This window comes from Schistocerca gregaria, chromosome 1 (assembly GCF_023897955.1).
Source record: "Schistocerca gregaria isolate iqSchGreg1 chromosome 1, iqSchGreg1.2, whole genome shotgun sequence".
Classification (NCBI taxonomy): Eukaryota; Metazoa; Arthropoda; class Insecta; order Orthoptera; family Acrididae; genus Schistocerca; species Schistocerca gregaria.
This window is the reverse complement of record NC_064920.1, coordinates 732,698,826-732,719,673: the sequence shown is the minus strand read 5'-3', so window position 1 is coordinate 732,719,673 and position 20,848 is coordinate 732,698,826. Positions and strand designations below refer to the sequence as shown.

The window sequence follows — 20,848 nt, the reverse complement described above, 5'->3', positions numbered from 1 at the left end:
CCACAGCCGTTTGCTACTTCAGTCGTGTGTGTGTGTGTGTGTGTGTGTGTGTGTGTGTGTGCGTGTGTGTGTGTCTGTGAATTCCTAAGGGACCAAACTACTGAGGTCATCGGTCCTTAGACTTACACACTACGTAAACTAACTTATACTAAGAACAACACACACACCCATGCCCGAGGGAGGACTCGAACCTCCTGCGGGAGGGGCCGCGCAGTCCGTGAAATGGCGCCTCAGACCACGCGCCGGCCGCTGTGGCCGAGCGGTTCTACGCCTTTCAGCCTGGAACCGCACCACTGTTACGGTCGCAGGTTCGAATCCTGCCTCGGGCATGGATGTGTGTGATGTCCTTAGGTCAGTTAGGTTTACGTAGTTCTCAGTCCAGGGACAGACCTCAGATGTTAAGTCCCATAGCGCTCAGAGCCATTTGAACAATTTGAACCAGACCACGCGCCCACTCCGCGCGGCTCAGTGGTGTCAAGCGTGAGTTCATTGAAGGGCAGACAGGGTCTGTTGCATTTTATCATGAAATCTGGTTCTGCCTCGATGGCAGTGATGGCAGTATGTTGGTTAGGAAGACGCCAGTTGCAGGTCTGCAGCAACATGTCTGTTAGACACACTGGACCTACATCAGCAGCTATGGTCCGGGTTGTGATTTCACAGCGGGAGCACTCTCATTGTCATCCCACGCCCCTTGATTGCAAATTTGTATGTCAGTCTGCTTATTCGGCTTCTCGTACTGCCATTCATGAACAGTATGCCAGGAGGCGGTTTCCAACAGGATAACGATCGTCCCATAGCTATTGTAACCCAACATTCTCTGAGTATCGACATGTTGCCTTGGCCTCCTCATTCACCAGGTATGTCTCCAGTCGAGCACATATGGGGACATCATCGGACAATAACTCCATCCACAAACAGCAGTAACGGTCCCTGTGTTGGACGACGTGTATGGAACTCCATCTAAGAACTTGACATCTGCCACTTCTACAACAGAATGCACGGAAGTTATCATGCTTCCAATAGTCAACGTTCTGGTGGTTACACCGGTTATTAATGTACCACCGTCTCACATTTGCAGTGGCTTGCCTCGCGCCGACATTAATCTGTGATCTTGCAATGTTTATCATTGAAATATGTTATCTACACAAACGTATTCCTTTAATTTCATTCCTCTGCATTAACCTTTTATGTGTTGCGATTTCTTCCTAGTCAGTGCACATAAATTTGAACCTGTCAGTTACAGTCAACGCTTGGCCTCTCTACAAATTTTATCATCCATAGTTCTCAGTATCTTCTTTAGCAAGCTGACTTGATACCTCAGGATACGTCCCAGTAACCGATCGCTTTTTTTTTTAGCAGAGCTTCATCAACTATCCTGCCGCAATGCATATACAAGTTAACAGTCTCCCTTCGGCAAGGTAGCGACGAGTACGTCTTGTTTGCATCCCGTCGGCAGCGTACAGGAGCGCACGCAATCTGTTTACATCTTCGTCGCCGTTTAGTGCTACAACCATTGTTAGACGCGCCACGGCTCACGCTTATTGGAATTCTACGATCAAGTTCAGTTTTCAGTCGGACTATGCACGACGCAGAGCCTTTGAATTTGAATGTTTCCTTCTAAACGAAGTTCATCCCGATCCTGAGGACGTAGTACGCGTCCATCTATCAGCAGTAGCGTCGTATACGTCCAAATGACAAGCAGACGCTTTCTGTCACGACATAACGTCCAGATTCTGCAGTGGTCTCAAGTTCAAACACACCAACGGACACATAAGAGTGGTTAGCTCCGATCATGTGGGGCTCGAACTGCACTCCCTGCGCGTCTTCGGGCTTCCCTTTGAAGTACCATCTGATGTTATCGCAGCTGTTTTACTATCATACAGGGAAGTGCTCAACAACGTAGCCGAAAAATTGACTAAGTTCACAACATATCCGGTCCTTAATGGAGTAGTAAAGCTTTGCTATAAATATCTTTTTTTCTCCAGATCGATTCAGGACGCCATCATTAATTTATCGATGTACCCATCTAATCTGCAGCATTTTTCTCTAATTCTACATTTCAAAAGCTTCTACTCACTTCAGTAAAGGCTACACTCTAGATATATAGCTTCAGAAGCTCGTCTGTTGATAAACTCTCACATGGGCTCGAATTTCTCTGATTTTCTCGTCATGTTACTTTCCCGAGATATGTATCTGAGGAACTAATATGTTGCCTGAGTCTTCTTCCAAGCTGTACTCCCAGAGTTTTCGCTGTAATTTTCTCCGTGATGTACAGCGTCTCCCTTGTAACGTGAGTGACTGGGGTTTTAAGAGCTTTCGTACTTCTTAAACTATTTCGTTGCTTTTCGTTACATTTTCTTTTATTAACTATAAGTGGTAACAATCCTAGAGGTGACTCAATGTCAAATTGCCTTACGATTCTTCGACTGAATGTCAGTATGGCAGCTGTTTTTTCTAGAACTACTTCTATGTGGCTACTACACTTGACGACGTACCGAACGGTTATTCCTATTCGTTGCACGGTATTACTTCCAGGAATTTAAATCTGTAGAATTTGCTACTTCAGTTTTTTAATTCTGTCAACGAGAGTGCAGTGTGTCTTATTTTTGAAATGATCACAGACAGGAAGATGAGAAGGTTGACATCAGGCGGTCTTGGGGGCAAGGTCCTACTTGAGGTATCCGCTTTGTGCCATAATGGTGTTGTAGATGTCGTCTTACATTAGCAGCAAAATGTGCCATGTTCCTTGGTGTATCCACAACATCCCACAACAATGTCCCCTGGTGAAATACGAGCCCAACTAGACGGACGGAGTCGAAAAGCTTACATTTCAAATACTCTGGTACGAAGGAGCTCAACTCTGGTACGAAGGAGCTCAAACTGAAATCAGTGATGGCTCGTAGCCACATTTCCTCAATTACCTTGCGAACTGCTCATTTGCAGAATCATATGCACTATAATGTTTTTCCTCTATTATCTGTACTTTCACTCACGTCAGTTTCATTAAATACGACATTTGTAAACTGCAGCACATGATCTACTTGAAATACACAAACTTCTTGATAGATTTACGACAGTTAACTGGATTTGCCTCAGCTGAGTCACCAGTGTCTTGTTACTGAAGTCGTAATCTAATGCTCGTCGTGGTCAGTACAATCAACTTCTGACTTTCGTAACAAGATATTGGTTCTGTTGATGACTCATAGTCGAAACCGGTTGCAATGAACACATCAAATGTGATCAAGATATTTGTGAATAAAAGTGGGCCAATTTTCACCATTAGTAATGACACACTTGTATCGGCATGCACATGATACTATGCGTACCTATGTTTCAAAAACCCGCTTATAAAAACGGAATTTTCATGTGCTGATATCTTGTATTCCATTGGTGATGAACAGGTGAAATTAAGTTTTTTTGACAGCCCTTGGGTTGGGGACCATTTGCTTTTTAAATAAAGAGGAACATAGTCGTTTTTTTTTGCGCTTCGATAGAGGCATTTTTTGGCTGGTATTTAACTGTTTGTTCTCGTAGAGTATGAGAATATTGTGTGGACACGGCAGTTTTGTGCTGAGAGGATCGTAAACTCGCGAGGCCTTCCGCGACCGGCGACTTCCGGGTGTGCAGATCCTGGTGGTGAGCGAGGCGCCACCTCAAGTGCGGGCGCCGCGGCGCGCGCTGACGGATTTACGGCAGCGCCGTATCAGCCGCAGCCACTTAGCCGGAGCGTCCCTCGTTACTGGCGGCGGCAGCTGCGCGCCGCGCCTGCTCCTGCTCTGCTGCCCCGGCGTGCTGGCGATAACCCCGGCCTCCTGTCGCCGCCCGCCGCCTTCCGTCTGCCTCCTGTTGGCCGCGTGTGCGCGCCGCCAACCGAGACGGCTCCATCTGTGAGATCCGCCGCACCTTTGCCCTTCGGTTTCTTCCCCCGTCGTAACGGCGCAGACAGGACTCGATATTTCACTCGCTTCCAGCAGCACAGCAGACAATTTCACGACGTTTGTTTCAGGTGTGCTCGGTGTTGCTATCTCTCAGGACAGAAAGAAGAAAGCTTGACTTCCAGTTCATTCGTGACGAAGCATTAGCTCAGTTATAGAATATCGCTGACAGGGCACAAACCTTACGATTAATAGAGAAGGCCGAAGCGACCCATCTACATCTACATCTACATGATTACTCTGCTATTCACAATAAAGTGCCTGGCAGACTCTTCAATGAACCAACTTCAAGCTATCTCTCTACCGTTCCACTCTCGAACGGCACACGAGAAAAACGAGTACTTAAATTTTTCTGTGCGAGCCCTGATTTCTCTTATTTTATCGTGATGATCATTCCCCCCTATATAGCTGTGTGACAACAGAATTTTTCACAATCGGAAGAAAAAACTGGTGACTGAAATTTTATGACAAGATCCCGTTGCAACAAAAAACGGGTTTGTTTTAATGATTACCACTCTAATTCATGTATCATGTCTATGACACCATCCCCCCTACTTCGCGATAATACAAAATGAGCTGCCCTTCTTTGTACTTTTTCGATGTCATCGTCAGTCCCACCTGATGCGGATCCCACACCGCACAGCAACGCTCCAAAATAGGGCGGACAAGCGGGGTGTAAGCAGTCTCTTTAGTAGACCTGTTGCACTTTCTAAGCGTTCTACCAATGAATCGCAGTCTTTGGTTTCCTCCACCCACTATATTATCTATGTGATCGTTCCAATTTAGGTTATTTGTAATTGTAATCCGTACGTAATTAGTTGAATTTCCACCATTCAGATTTGTGTGACTTATCGCGTAATCGAAATTTAGCTCATTTCTTTTAGTACTCATGTGAATAACTTCACACTTTCCTTTATTCAGAGTCAATTACCACCTTTCGCACCATACAGGTTTCTTACCTAAACCAATTTGCAAGTCGCTTTGGCCATCTGACGTCTTTAAAGACGGTAAATGACAGCATCATCTGCAAACAATCTAAGACGGCTATTCAGACTGTCTCCTACGTCGTTAATATACATGGTGTTACAAAAAGGTACTGCCAAACTTTCAGGAAACATTCCTCACACACAAAGAAAGAAAATATGTTATGTGGACATGTGTCCGGAAACGCTTACTTTCCATGTTAGAGCTCATTTTATTACTTCTCTTCAAATCACATTAATCATGGAATGGAAACACACAGCAACAGAACGTACCAGAGTGACTTCAAACACTTTGTTACAGGAAATATTCAAAATGTCCTCCGTTAGCGAGGATACATGCATCCATCCTCCGTCGCATGGAATCCCTGATGGACTGATGCAGCCCTGGAGAATGGCGTATTGTACCACAGCCGTCCACAATACGAGCACGAAGAGTCTCTACATTTGGTACCGGGGTTGCGTAGACAAGAGCTTTCAAATGCCCCCATAAATGAAAGTCAAGAGGGTTGAGGTCAGGAGAGTGTGGAGGCCATGCAATTGGTCCGCCTCTACCAATCCATCGGTCACCGAATCTGTTGTTGAGATGAGTACGAACACTTCGACTGAAATGTGCAGGAGCTCCATCGTACATGAACCACATGTCGTGTCGTACTTGTAAAGGCTCATGTTCTAGCAGCACAGGTAGAGTATCCCGTATGAAATCATAATAACGTGCTCCACTGAGCGTAGGTGGAAGAACATGGGGCCCATTCGAGACATCACCAACAGTGCCTGCCCAAACGTTCACATAAAATCTGTGTTGATGACGTGATTGCACAATTGCGTGCGGATCTCGTCAGCCCACACATGTTGATTGTGAAAATTTACAATTTGATCACGTTGGAATGAAGCCTCATCCGTAAAGAGAACATTTGCACTGAAATGAGGATTGACACATTGTTGGATGAACCATTCGCAGAAGTGTACCCGTCGAGGCCAATCAGCTGCTGATAGTGGCTGCACACGCTGTATATGGTACGGAAACAACTGGTTCTCCCGTAGCACTCTCCATACAGTGACGTGGTCAACGTTACCTTGTACAGCAGCAACTTCTCTGACGCTGACACTAGGGTTATCGTCAAATGCAGGAAGAATTGCCTCGTCCATTGCAGGTGTCCTCGTCGTTCTAGGTCTTCCCCAGTCGCGAGTCATAGGCTGGAATGTTCCGTGCTCCCTGAGACGCCGATCAATTGCTTCGAACGTTCTCCTGTCGGGACATCTTCGTTCTGGAAGTCTGTCTCGATACAAACGTACCGCGCCACGGCTATTGCCCCGTTCTAATCCATACATCAAATGGGCATCTGCCAACTCTTCATTTGTAAACATTGCACTGGCTGCAAAACCACGTTCGTGATGAACACTAACCTGTTGTTGCTACGTACTGATGTGCTTGATGCTAGTACTGTAGAGCAATGAGTCGCATGTAAACACAAGCACCGAAGTCAACATTACCTGCCTTCATTTGGGTCAACTTGCGGTTAATCGACGAAGTACAGTACATACCGACGAAACTAAAACGAGCTCTGACATGGAAATTAAGCGTTTCCGGTCACATGTCCACATTAGATCTTTTCTTTATTTGTTTTTGAGGTATGTTTCCTGAAAGTTTGGCCGTACCTTTTTGCAACACCCTGTAGATCAGGAACAATCGAGGGCCTATAACTCTTCCTTGGGGAACGCCAGATATTACTTCTGTTTTACTCAATAGCTTTCCGTCTATTACTAAAAACTGTGACTTTTCTGACAGGAAATCACAACTGCAGTCCCACAAGTGAGGCGATACTCCGTTGGCACGCAGTTTGGTAAGAAGACGCTTGTAAGGAACAGTGTCGAAAGCCTTCTGGAAATCTAAAAAAATGGAATTAACTTCCCAATTCCAATATATAGAATGACATCCCAATTAAGGGCGTCACGGAAACTCAAGCGTTCACTAAGGCACTAGAGTGTCCATAATACTTCGTGGCTTGCTCAACAGTAGACGAGTTGTGCGTCATATGCAGATTCGTTGTTAAAACTCCGAGAGCGTGTGTTCCGAGAACAGTCAAGCGAGAACCCGTTCAGCCTCAGTTTCTGAGCGGTCAGTGGGGAACCCAGATTCGATTGCCGCCACTGCCAGGAATACTTCCTAGGAATGTCACTTGATGAGCAGCTTAACCGAATAATAGTGGCACCAGGTTTGCTAACCCGACAACGGCCGGAAGCGTGGTGTGCTGTTACCCACTACTCCATACCGCATCCTAATGCCGACATTGACAGATGATGACACGCAGGTCCATCGGTCCCTATTGATCAGTCTGTGACCAGAACGCTGGTACTTATTTGTTTTTTACACCTCCCGTCGTGATCACGACCGCAATTTCAAAAATTCAATTTCAGTTCATACGGGGACAAGTACACAGTAGATCAGCCCATGCACCATTCGCGAACAGAACTGGAAATGGGTGAGAGAGAAAGGAGAAAATGCTGATGGTACCGCAGTTGCTCTCTATCACCCTAATAACTCGAAGTAGCTCCCGCAGTATACGAAACAATCCACAAATCCACACTTGCTAGGTGGTAGCCTTTAAATCGGCCCGTTAGTATACGTCGGACCCGCGTGTCGCCGCTATCAGTGATTGCAGACCGAGCGCCGCCACACGGCAGGTCTACAGAGACTCCCTAGCACTCGCCCCAGTTGTACAGCTGCTTTCCTAGCGATGGTTCACTGTCTACATACGCTCTCATTTGTCGAGACGACAGTTTAGCATAGCCTTCAGCTACGTCATTTGCTACGACCTAGCAAGGCGCCATATTCAGTTACTATGTATGAGAATGTATTCTGAACAGATACTATTGTGAATCATGTACCGTCAAGAGCGACGTTTATCATTAATGGATTAAAGTTAAGCATCACACTAGCTACGTCCCCTTTCTAAATTCTAATTCCTTTTCATGTTCCAGACCTCACGTCAGTATAGTCCTTCCCTTCTCACGCCAGCCTGCGTGAGCTAAATCACGTGCATTTCGGCCTCCTCTAGTAACACGGTGTTGGCACTTCTGCCAACCCAACACCATCGAAGGAATTTTGAAAGTTATTCAATTTCCTGGGTATTTTGGTAAAACGAAACCGTTGTCTCTGGTGCTCATAGCTGAGTAATAATATAATAACTTCTTAGTTTTGTTATCTAGTTACTTTTGTGTTTCTGAAGATACCTTCGCAACAGTGAAGAATCCTGCAGTATGGCATCGCCCAGAGAAACGCCATAGTTCTCCGATGTGAATGTACTGCGGTGTGGCTCCCGCCGCTGCTAGAGCAGTTCAGCATAGCGCCATCGCAATCAGTGAGCTCATATAGAAGGTGTGTATCTCTATTAACGTAAAAGTAGTACAACCGGAAAATCAAACCCGACACAGAACAGAGCACTATTTAATGTGAAGAGTAAAGTCGGTGTTACTGGTATCAACAGTAAGAACTGTGTGTGAATAGAAAAAGTTTGTTTCCAAACGAGACACATGCCGCATATTGTCGACAGTTTCATTATTGAACAAATATTTTTATTTCAGTATAGATAAAAAGTTAAATGTGGATAAGAAAAAATGCTAAATACTATTTCTCTGTAACGATACACCGGAGACTACCCGTCCCTCTTACAGAAAGCTCAGAAAATAGCCCTAAACTACCTCGAAAATGTTGATGGTTTTATGTTCACCGAGTAGATATACAAAGGAGGAGGGAAATAGCATCCACCTGAAACGATTTATGGAAACCAAAGTAAATCTGCTTCAGGATTATCTGCATTCACTGTCTATAAAAATCATGATATGTCTGTCTGCAACGATACTATCAATTCAATCATGAAACCCGCCCGCGTACCTCTGATGAATCTATTGTCTTCATTGGGTGGCCGTGCATTCATAACTGAAAATATAATTGAAACCAAAGAAATATGGTATGTGCTAGATGTTCTCGACATGTAATTTGTAATACATATCTATAAATGCATGAATTATTTTTCGGAGGATAGGTTACACTAAGATCAGTTTTGTTTTCTTTTGTAATTGCGACAATATGCTTTTGCAAAGCAGCAGTAATCCTATAGCACTTCCTCTTCAGGCCACAAGTGGTCCATCGGGACCGTCCGACCTCCGTGTCGTCCTCAGCTGAGGATGAGGATAGGAGGGGCGTGTGGTCAGCACACCGCTCTCCCGGCCGTTACGACGGTTTTCTGTGACTGGAGCCGCTACTCTTCGGTTAAGTAGCTCCTCAATTGGCATCACGAGGCTGAGTGCACCCCAAAAATGGCAACAGCGCATGGCGGCAAAAATGGTCACCCATCCAAGTGCCTGCCATGCCCGACAGGGCTTAACTTCGGTGATCTTATTGGAACCGATGCATCCACTGCGGCAAGACCGTTGCAACGCTAAGCCCATAACCTGCATTAAAATTACGAAATAAGTCCGCACACACTTAGTGTCAATGCTAATATCTGTATAGCATTCAGTAAATTAGAGAAAGCAATTTATAATGATTCAGTTAGTGAGGTTGCCTACTGTCTCTGGTTCTTCGGGCGACGTTTGTATGACGATTTATTTATTTATTTATTTTTTACTTTTCGCCTGTAAGAGATGCTTTCATTGTCAAAGCTTCACACTCTGTTGCTAATGGCAGACTGGAGGGTAAAGCTTTGACAATGCCACCCCTCCTGACAAAACGTCAGAAAAATAGTCAAACAAACTGCGGTTGACAATGACATTGTTTAAAGCAACTTGAGGAATACTCTTGAACACTAACGGCCGTATCTGACTGGTCAACTTGTCTAAGTGCTAAAGAAGACATGGGTTCGATTCCTAGTACTGCCATAGAGTCCATCTACATCCACATATTACTCTGAAGTTCATAGTTAAATGCCTAGCAGAGATTTCATAGAACCACCTTCAAGTTGAAAGAATTCTTTCAGGAGTGCTGGTTCTGCAAGGTTTCGCAGGAGAGCTTCTGTAAATTTTGGAAGGTAGGAGACGAGATACTGGCAGAAGTAGAACTGTGAGTACCGGCCGTGAGTCGTGCTTCGGTAGCTCAGATGGTAGAGCACTTGCCCGCGATAGGCAAAGGTCCCGAGTTCGAGTCTCGGTCGAGCACACGGTTTTAATCTGCCAGGAAGTTTCATATCAGCGCACACTCCGCTGCAGAGTGAAAAATCTCATTCTGGCACCTTCAAATAATTTCTCTACAGTTCCATTAACGAACAGCATGCAGCAAAAACGAACACTTAAATTTTTCTGTGCGAGCTGTGATTGCTCTCATTTTATTATCATGATCATTCCTCGATATGTATATGTGGGCACCAACAAAATATTTTCACAATATGATGATTGAAATTTCATGAGGAGACCATGTCACAACGAAAAACGCCTTTGTTTCAATCAATGCCGCCCCGATTCACGTATCATATTCATGAGGTTTGACGATGACATTGTAATTCCATCAGTGACAGCAAAGGACATGGAAGAGCAGTTGAACATAATGGACGGTGCCTTGAAAGGAGGGTATAGGATGAACATCAACAAAAGCGAAATGAGGATAATGGAATGTAGTAGAATGAAGCCAGGTGATTCTGAGGGGATTAGATTAGGAAATGAGACACTTAAAGTAGTAGATGAGTTTTGCTATTTGGGGAGAAAAATAACTGATGATAGTCGAAGTAGAGAGGATATAAAACTTAGACTGGCTATGGCAAGGAAAGCGTTTCTGAAGAAGAGACATTTGTTAACGTCGAGTATAGATTTAAGTGTCAGGAAGTGTTTTCTGCAAGTATTTGTATGGAGTGTAGCCATATATGGAAGGAAACATGGACGATAAATGGTTTAGACAAGAAAATAATTGAAGCTTTCGAAATGTGGTGTTACAGAAGAATGCTGAAGATTAGATGGGCAGATCACGTAAGTAACGAGGAGGTGCTGAACAGAATTGGGGAGAAGAGGAAATAGTGGCACAACCTGACTAAAAGAAGGGACCGGCTGGTAGGACACGTTCTAAGGCATCAAGTGATCACCAATTTAGTATATCCGAGGGTATCATGGAGGGTAAAAATCGTAGAGATAGACCAAGAGATGAATACACTAAGCAGTTTCAGAAGGATGTAGGTCGCAGTAGTTACTCAGAAATGAAGAAGCTTGCACAGAATAGAGTAGTGTGGAGAGCTGCATCAAATCAGTCTCTCGACTGAATACCGCAACAACAACAACAACAACATTCGTGACTCTCTCTCCCTTAGTTCCCCATAGTACAAAACGAGCTGCCCTTCTTTGAACTTTTTCGATATCCTCCGTCGATCCTGTCATGCGGATCGCACACCGCACACCGCACAGTAATACTCCCGAAGAGGACCTACAAGTGTAATGTAAGCAGTCTCTTTAGCAGACCTGTTGTATTTTCTCTGTGTTCTGGCACAAAATTGTACTCTTTGGTCCGGTTTACGCACAACATTACCTAGGTGATGGTTCCAACTTATGTTATTCGTAGTTGTAGTTCCTAAGTATTTAAAGTATTTAATTGAATTTACAGCCTTTATATTTGTGTGTTTTGTCGTGTATTCAAAATCTGGCGGATTCCTTGTGGTGCTCACGTGGACGACTTTACAACTTCCATTATTGAGAGTCGATTGCCACTTTTGCACTATACGAGTATCTTGTCGAAATCGTTTTGCAATTTTTTTAATTATCTGATGACTTTACAAGGTGATAAGTGACAGCATCATCTGTAAACAATCTAAAAGTGCTATTCAGATTATCTCATAAATCGTTTATGTAGATGAGGAAAAGCAAAAGGCCCATAACACTTACTTGGGGAAGTTTTACTCGATGACTTTGTGTCAGGTCCTACGAACTGTTACCATTCCGACAGGAAACCACGAATACAGTTGCACAACTCAGACGATAATCCATAGGCACGCAAGCCACATGTGAGGTACGGTAAATGTGGAAATATAAAAATGTGGAATCAATTTGACAGCCCCTGTCAGCAGCACTCATTACTTCGTGAGGAGAAAGAACATAATTGTGTTTCACAATAACAGTATTTTCTGAATCAGTGTAGGCTATTTGTCAATAAATCGTTTTCTTCGAGTGAACCACAATGTTCGAGGACAGCTGGATATCGAAGTTAGTGATAAGTGTCTATAATTAAGTGGATTACTTGAATTTTCTTTCTTGGGTATTGTTGTGGCTTGTGCAACTTTCAAGTCTTTGAGCATCGATCTTTCTTCGAAAGAACGATTGTACGTATATGAACGCTAAGTATAGAGCTATCGTATAAGCATACTCTGAGAAGGACCTGACTGGTATACAGTCAGGTCCGTAGGCTTTGTCTTTATTAAGTTACACTCCTGGAAATGGAAAAAAGAACACATTGACACCGGTGTGTCAGACCCACCATACTTGCTCCGGACACTGCGAGAGGGCTGTACAAGCAATGATCACACGCACGGCACAGCGGACACACCAGGAACCGCGGTGTTGGCCGTCGAATGGCGCTAGCTGCGCAGCATTTGTGCACCGCCGCCGTCAGTGTCAGCCAGTTTGCCGTGGCATACGGAGCTCCATCGCAGTCTTTAACACTGGTAGCATTCCGCGACAGCGTGGACGTGAACCGTATGTGCAGTTGACGGACTTTGAGCGAGGGCGTATAGTGGGCATGCGGGAGGCCGGGTGGACGTACCGCCTCCACAGTACATCGATGTTATCGCCAGTGGTCGGCGGAAGGTGCACGTGCCCGTCGACCTGGGACCGGACCGCAGCGACGCACGGATGCACGCCAAGACCGTAGGATCCTACGCAGTGCCGTAGGGGACCGCACCACCACTTCCCAGCAAATTAGGGACACTGTTGCTCCTGGGGTATCGGCGATGACCACTCGCAACCGTCTCCATGAAGCTGGGCTACGGTCCCGCACACTGTTAGGCCGTCTTCCGCTCACGCCCCAACATCGTGCAGCCCGCCTCCAGTGGTGTCGCGACAGGCGTGAATGGAGGGACGAATGGAGACGTGTCGTCTTCAGCGATGAGAGTCGCTTCTGCCTTGGTGCCAATGATGGTCGTATGCGTGTTTGGCGCCGTACAGGTGAGCGCCACAATCAGGACTGCATACGACCGAGCCACACAGGGCCAACACCCGGCATCATGGTGTGGGGAGCAATCTCCTACACTGGCCGTACACCTCTGGTGATCGTCGAGGGGACACTGAATAGTGCACGGTACATCCAAACCGTCATCGAACCCATCGTTCTACCATTTCTAGACCGGCAAGGGAACTTGCTGTTCCAACAGGACAATGCACGTCCGCATGTATCCCGTGCCACCCAACGTGCTCTAGAAGGTGTAAGTCAACTACCCTGGCCAGCAAGATCTCCGGATCTGTCCCCCATTGAGCATGTTTGGGACTGGATGAAGCATCGTCTCACGCGGTCTGCACGTCCAGCACGAACGCTGGTCCAACTGAGGCGCCAGGTGGAAATGGCATGGCAAGCCGTTCCACATTACTACATCCAGCATCTCTACGATCGTCTCCATGGGAGAATAGCAGCCTGCATTGCTGCGAAAGGTGGATATACACTGTACTAGTGCCGACATTGTGCATGCTCTGTTGCCTGTGTCTATGTGCCTGTGGTTCTGTCAGTGTGATCATGTGATGTATCTGACCCCAGGAATGTGTCAATAAAGTTTCCCCTTCTTGGGACAATGAATTCACAGTGTTCTTATTTCAATTTCCAGGAGTGTATTTAAGCTGTTTTCTTACATCGAAGATATCTACTTCTAAGTTATCCATGTTGGCAGTTGTTCTTGGTTCGAATTCTGACATATTTTCTTCGTCTTCTTTGGTGAAGGAATTCCGGAAAACTATGTTTAGTAACCCTACTGTGACGGCATTGTCGTTAGTAACGTCAACATTGTTAACTAGCAGTTGCGGTACTGATTGTGTCTCCCTGCTGGTATACTTTGGATTTTCTACCAGGTTTAGAGACAGGGTATCGTTGTGGAAAGTATTAAAAGCAGTGAAGTTCGCGCTACATTTTAAGCTTCTGTAAAACTTTGCCAGTATTGCGGGTTTTGCGTTCTTTTCCTTGGTCAGAAGACTGCTAAAGCTGCACTTAGTTTCGTGGAGCCGATTAAGAAGCGACTGGGAGACATGAATGTGGAGTACTGGCTCCAAGTTCTGGAAAGCTGACAGTGGCTTGTGCGAGAGGTGTGAAATCCTAATGCCATCGGCGCACGCCGCCAACCCTCCCCCCCCCCCCCCCGCCCAGTCGCCATACTCCCCACCCCTCCCCTATCAGTACTTCATCCAAGTGACACTACGGCACAGGATGACTTGTCGGCCAGTCATCATGGCGTAATCTTCAGGGCCTCGTCACAAAGCTTATTTTGTGTTTGGATGCTGCGAGTTATGTCAGTTGTATGTCAATTTCATGTCTTCCGCTAGTTAGTTCCATGTTCCATTATTCATGTTCCGAAGCGATACGAACTTACAATTTCAGAGAAAGTAACTGTATAATAGCACCTGACTTAGTTTGTGTATACATGCATTAATTATTTGTTGATTATTACTTTATAGCATTATCGAGCACAACAAAATTTCATGCATATTTAAGCTTTGTTCAGCATACGTGTTGCATAAACTGCAAGAGAATTGGTATATGGATATGCTAGTGTAAGGAGTGGTATCCATACCATCCAATACGGCACAGTAATTTTTTAGTAAACGGCTTATAATTCATGTAATTAAGTAAAGAAAATTTGAAATACGGATAGACACGATGCGTTCATTATTGTTAATGGATTAATTTTCGCTGACTTAGTGTCACAGCGTCGTCATTCTCCACTTACAAACTCCACTCACATTTGTCATGACTCAAAAGGACCGAAACAAAACCTAAAGCAATGTCATAGAAAGAAAAAATCCTGAAAGACATGAATGACGAGGTTAGTGCGACTACTGATTATAGACTGTACAGGTCATAGGAGTCCTTACCATAATAACAAATCTCTGTACGTGACAGTTTTCCTGAAACTACCCATTTATCCGGTAACACTGAGAGGCGGCTAACCGTTTAGGCTAGCTAGCCACATCTCATCCATGTAAGCGATAATGGGATGGGTTACTTTGTTAATAGCAACTAAATGGGTCAGTCTCACTCAGAACTTTAAGGAGGGAAAACAGTCGTTGCAGAAACAGTACAAACTCTCTGTGCTTTTATATTTTGATGGGATTTATTCATAGCTGTATAATGGTGTGTAGAAGCAGGCATGAACCGTCAAGGATGAGAGAACTCTAGGGGAAGCCACAACATGGGTCGTTCCACTGGGACGTAAGAAGCGGTGTCCTTCAAAAGCTGGACAGTGCATCATTGGCCGGCAGTCGCCGTGCTGGCACCGATCCGTGGACTTCCAGAGCCAGTGAAAATACAATGAGATCCATTCGCTGAGCTAAAAGCGTAACCCCTCTCTCCTCCAACCGTCTAACCCTTGAGGCATCGAAAAAAAATTTCACGGCGCTGTGGGGGATTTAAAAAACAACGCTATCGGCTTCTCTGGTTGTGCAAAAGCATAGGCTCTGACCGCAAATAACACCTTTAGAAAGCGTACCAAAATACCCTTCCCCCATGAACCATGGACCTTGCCGTTGGTGGGGAGGCTAGCGTGCCCCAGCGATACAGATAGCCGCACCGTAGGTACAACCACAATGGAGAGGTATCTCTTGAGAGGCCAGACAAACGTGTGGTTGCTGAAGAGGGGCTTCAGCCTTTTCAGTAGTTGCAGGGGCAACAGTCTGGATGATTGACTGATCTGGCCTTGTAACGCTAACAAAAACGGCCTTGCTGTGCTGGTACTGTGAACGGCTGAAAGCAAGGGGAAACTAAGGCCGTATTTTTCCCGAGGGCATGCAGCTTTATTGTATGGTTTAATAATGGTGACGTCCTCTTGGGTAAAATTTCCGGAGGTAAAATAGTCCCCCATTCGGATCTCCGGGAGGGGACTACTCAGGAGGATGTTGTTATCACGAGAAAGAAAACCGGCGTCCTACAGATCGGAGCGTGAAATGTCAGATCCCTTAATCGGGCAGGTAGGTTAGAAAATTTAAAAAGGGAAATGGATAGGTTAAATTTAGATATAGTGGGAATTAGTGACGTTCGGTGGCAGGAGGAACAAGATTTCTGGTCAGGTGAATACAGGGTTATAAATACAAAACCAAATAGGAGTAATGCAGGAGTAATATTAATAATGAATAAAAAAAATAGGAGTGCGGGTAAGCTACTACAAACAGCATAGTGAACGCATTATTGTCGCCAAGATAGATACGAAGCCCACTCTTACCTCAGTAGAACAAATTTATATCCCAACTAGCTCCGCAGATGACGAAGAGATTGATGAAATGTATGACGAGATAAAAGAAATTACTCATATAGTGAAGGGAGACGAAAATTTAATAGTCATGGGTGACTGGAACTCGATAGTAGGAAAATGAAGAGAAGGAAAGGTAGTAGGTGAATATGCAATTGGGTTAAGGAATGAAAGAGGAAGCCGCCTGGTAGAATTTCGCACATAGCATAACTTAATCATAGCTAACACTTGGTTCAAGAATCATAAAAAAGGTTATATACAAATGAAGAAGCCTGGAGATGCTGGAAGGCCTCAGATAGATTATATAATGGTAAGACACAGATTCAGGAACCAGGTTTTAAATAGTAAGACATTCCCAGGGGCAGATGTGGACTATGACCACAATCTATTGGTTATTAACTGTATATTAAAACCGAAAAAACTGCAAAAAGGTGGGAATTTGAGGAGATGGGACAGGGAAAAATTGAAAGAACCAGAGGTTGTACACCGCTTCAGGGAGAGCATTAGGGAACGATTGACAAGAATGGGGAAAAGAAATACAGTAGAAGATGAATAGGTAGCTTTGAGAATGAAGGTAGCAGAGGATCAAGTAGATAAAAAGGCGAGGGCTAATAGAAATCCTTGGGTAACAAAAGAGATATTGAATTTAATTGATGAAAGGAGAATATATGAAAATGCAGGAAGTGAAGCAGGCAAAAAGGAATACAAACGTCTCAAAAATGAGATCGACAGGAAGTGCAAAATGGCTAAGCAGGGATGGCTAGAGGACAAATGTAAGGTTCTAGAGGCGCATATCATTAAGGGTAAGATAGATACTGCCTACAGGAGAATTAAAGAGACCTTTGGAGAAAAGAGAACCACTTGCATGAATATCAAGAGCTCAGATGGAAACCCAGTACTAAGCAAAGAAGGGAAAGCAGAAAGGTGGAAGGAGTATATGGAGGGTCTATACAAGAGCGATGTTCTTGAGGACAATATCATAGAAATGGAAGATAATGTAGATGAAGATGAAATAGGAGATATGACACTGTGTGAATAGTTTGACAGAGCACTGAAAGACCTTAGTCGAAACAAGGCCCCGGGAGAAGACAACATTCCATTACAACTCCTGACCGCCTTGGGAGAGCCAGGCCTAACAAAACTCTACCATCTAGTGAGAAAGATGTATGAGACAGGCGAAATACCCTCAGACTTCAAGAAAAATATAATAATTCAAATCCCAAAAAAAACAGATGTTGGCAGATGTGAAAATTACCGAACTATCAGTTTAATAAGACACGGCTACAAAATACTAACACGAATTCTATACAGACGAATGGAAAAACTGTTAGAACTCAACCTCGGGGAAGATCAGTTTGGATTCCGTAGAAATGTTGGAACACGTGTGGCAATACTTACCCTACGACCTATCTTAGAAAATAAATTAAGCAAAGGGAAACCTACGTTTCTAGCATTTGTAGACTTAGAGAAAGCTTCTGACAATGTTGACTGGAAGACTCTCTTTCAAATTCTGAAGGTGGCAGGGGTAAAATACAGGGAGCGAAAGGCTATTTACAATTTGTACAGAAACCAGATGGCAGTTATAAGAGTGGAGGGGCATGAAAGGCAACCAATAGTTGGGAAGGGAGTGAGACAGGGTGGTAGCCTCTCCCCGATGTTATTCAATCTGTATATTGAGCAAGCAGTAAAGGAAAAATGAGAAAAATTCGGAGTAAGAATTAAAATCCATGGAGAAGAAATAAAAACTTTGAGGTTCGCTGATGACATTGTAATTCTGTCAGAGACAGCAAAGGACCTGGGAGAACAGCTGAACGGAATGGACAGTGTCTTGAAAGAAGGATATAAGATGAACATCAACAAACGCAAAACGAGGATAATGGAATGTAGTCGAATTAAGTCGGGCGATGCTAAGGGAATTAGATTAGGAAATGAGACACTTCAAGTAGTAAAGAAGTTTTCCTATTTGGGGAGCAAAATAACTGGTGATGGTCAAAGTAGAGAGGATATAAAATGTAGGCTGACAGTGGGTAGAAAAGCGTTTCTGAAGAAGAAAAATTTGTTAATTTCGAGTATAGATTTAAGTGTCAGGAAGTCGTTTCTGAAAGTATTTGTATGGAGTGTAGCCACATATGGAAGTGAAACGTGGACGCTAAATAGTTTAGACAAGAAGAGACAGAAGCTTTCGAAATGTGGTGCTACAGAAGAATGCTGAAGATTAGATGGGTAGATCACATAACTAATGAGGAGGTACTGAATAGAATTGGAGAGAAGAAAATTTTGTGGCACAATTGACTAGAGGGGAAGGGATCAGTTGGTAGGACATGTTCTGAGGCATCAAGGGATCACCAATTTAGTATTGGAGGGCAGCGTGGAGGGTAAAAATCGTAGAGGGAGACCAAGAGATGAATACACTAAACAGATTCAGAAGGATGTAGGTTGCAGTAGGTACTGGGAGATGAAGAAGCTTGCGCAGGATAGAGTAGCATGGAGAGCTGCATCAAATCAGTCTCTGGACTGAAGACCACACACACACACACACACACACACACACACACACACACACACACACCAAAATACCATCGACTGTGACTTTATTGCATGACTGGTGACTCGTCCAGCTGATGTAAGGAGAGCATGGCCGTTTTTTCCTTTTTTGTTTTCCCATGATGGTGAAAACGCCCTGGCAGGAAAAGCACGCTCCAGCATTGCTAGACGGCCTGTGACGTTGGTCCTGGGCATTATCTTTTAGACTGGGAGAAGTGGCACGTAGGTTGATTGAGAGAAGGATATTACAGACCTGCTGAAAGGACCGTAAAAGATATTATAAAAGTATATTATTGGCCACTGTTGGCGAAAAATCTGGTGATTGTTTGGAAATTTGAGGCACACACAAAACCGTCGCTAGGACTGGAAGAGGTTAAAATAAGTGGAAGGCAAACGTTGGGTACACACTGGGGACAATGAGGTACAGAGCTTCGTAGACGGACATTTGGAGTGGAGATCCGTGAACTAGATTAGTAGGCGGACGGGCTCAGTGGAGCACACACCAGATTGGCGGAGACGGAGGGCCCCCTCGAGTTATGCCGCTACGGTTCGAAGCCGACCAGTGCTGCTTACGGTAAGAAGAGGTTGCAGCAACCGCATGACAGGGACAAATAGGCGCGCTAAATTGTCAACTTTTAGGGTAGCGGCGAACAGTCTATTGGTCACTCTGCCCTAGTAATATGACTGTCTTCACTTGCTGTCATCCTCACGCCTTAGAATCACTGGATACTTGTAATCTAACTTCACGAAATAATAACAGTGATAGTGAGCCCTACCAACAATTAGTTACTGTCATTAATGTGAACATCTGTGCTACTTACATCGAAGCCACTGGTAGTGAAAGTTTAATCCGCTCAAGATTTCATACGACATTGTGGAATGAATTGTAAATGTGTTTGAGTCACTCATTTTCCTTTCGTACTTAATGAATCTCATGTCCATGGGGAGGAGTAACAGAGAGTCAGCTGAAACCTAATCAGGATGTAGTGCTTATGGTCCCATAACTGATCACGTTATTCAGTTCCGTTGCATAACTTAATCAGCACTGACTCCTGAGGAATGATCTGTGTACGTAACTTTATCGGTCTGATTAGTCAGGTAAAAAACCTGTTCTCGCAACATATTCCTGGGCAGTGGCGCTCGATTTGGAGGTAGCCGATGCTGAAAGAAACAGTATTTGGCTGAAAAAAAAGGAGGAAATGTGATAGCGTTAACTTCCTGAACAACAGACTTAGCGCCAATGTCCTAGAATAAATTCCAAACCTCTCCACGGACTCTCATGGTGTGAGTGAATGTGACACTGGTGATAGTGATTTGTCCGTCGCACAGGAACGTTCGACTACCACTGCGTGCTTTTTGAGAGGAGTAATCTACGGAAAAAGCGAAATTATGAGATGGTGCAAGAGAAAAATAGATGTAAACTATAGGGAAAGATGGGTGATATGCAATATGTACAAGAGAGCCAAGAGGGAACAATAAGGGTGGAAGACCAAGAATGAAGTGCTCCGATTAAAAAGGGTGTAAGACAAGGATGTAGTCTTTCGCCCCTACCGTTCAATATACACGTCGAAGAAACGATGACGGAAGCAAAAGAATGGATCAAGTTTGGAACTAAAATTCAAGGTGAAAGGATATTAGTGATAAGGTTCGCTAATGAAATTCCTATCCTCAGTGGAAGTGAAACAGAATTATAGGATTTTCTGAATGGAATGAAGAGTCTAATGAGTACAGAATACGTACTGAGACTAAATCGAAGAAAGCCGAAAGTAATGAGTAATAAAAGAAATGAGAACAACGATAAACTTGATATTAGATTTGGTGATGATGAAGTAGATGAAGTTAAAAAGTGCTGATGCCCGTGCAGCAAAATAACTCATGATGGACTTAACAAGAAGAACATAAAATGCAGACTACCGCTGGCAGAAAGGGCATTACTGGCCAACAGAAGTCTCCTAATACCAAATACTTGCTTTAA

The 20,848-nt window shown here is 44.3% G+C and overlaps 1 protein-coding gene across 1 annotated transcript in view; it reads left to right on the top strand.

The window, feature by feature from the left end:
• LOC126271270 (uncharacterized) overlaps positions 1–20,848 on the top strand; it is a 139,849-nt gene that overhangs the window by 92,079 nt on the left and 26,922 nt on the right. Inside the window, exon 3 of the mRNA XM_049974141.1 lies at positions 3,628–3,887. Within this exon, the coding sequence (XP_049830098.1) occupies positions 3,628–3,887 (260 nt within the window). The remainder of the gene's footprint in view (positions 1–3,627; positions 3,888–20,848) is intronic.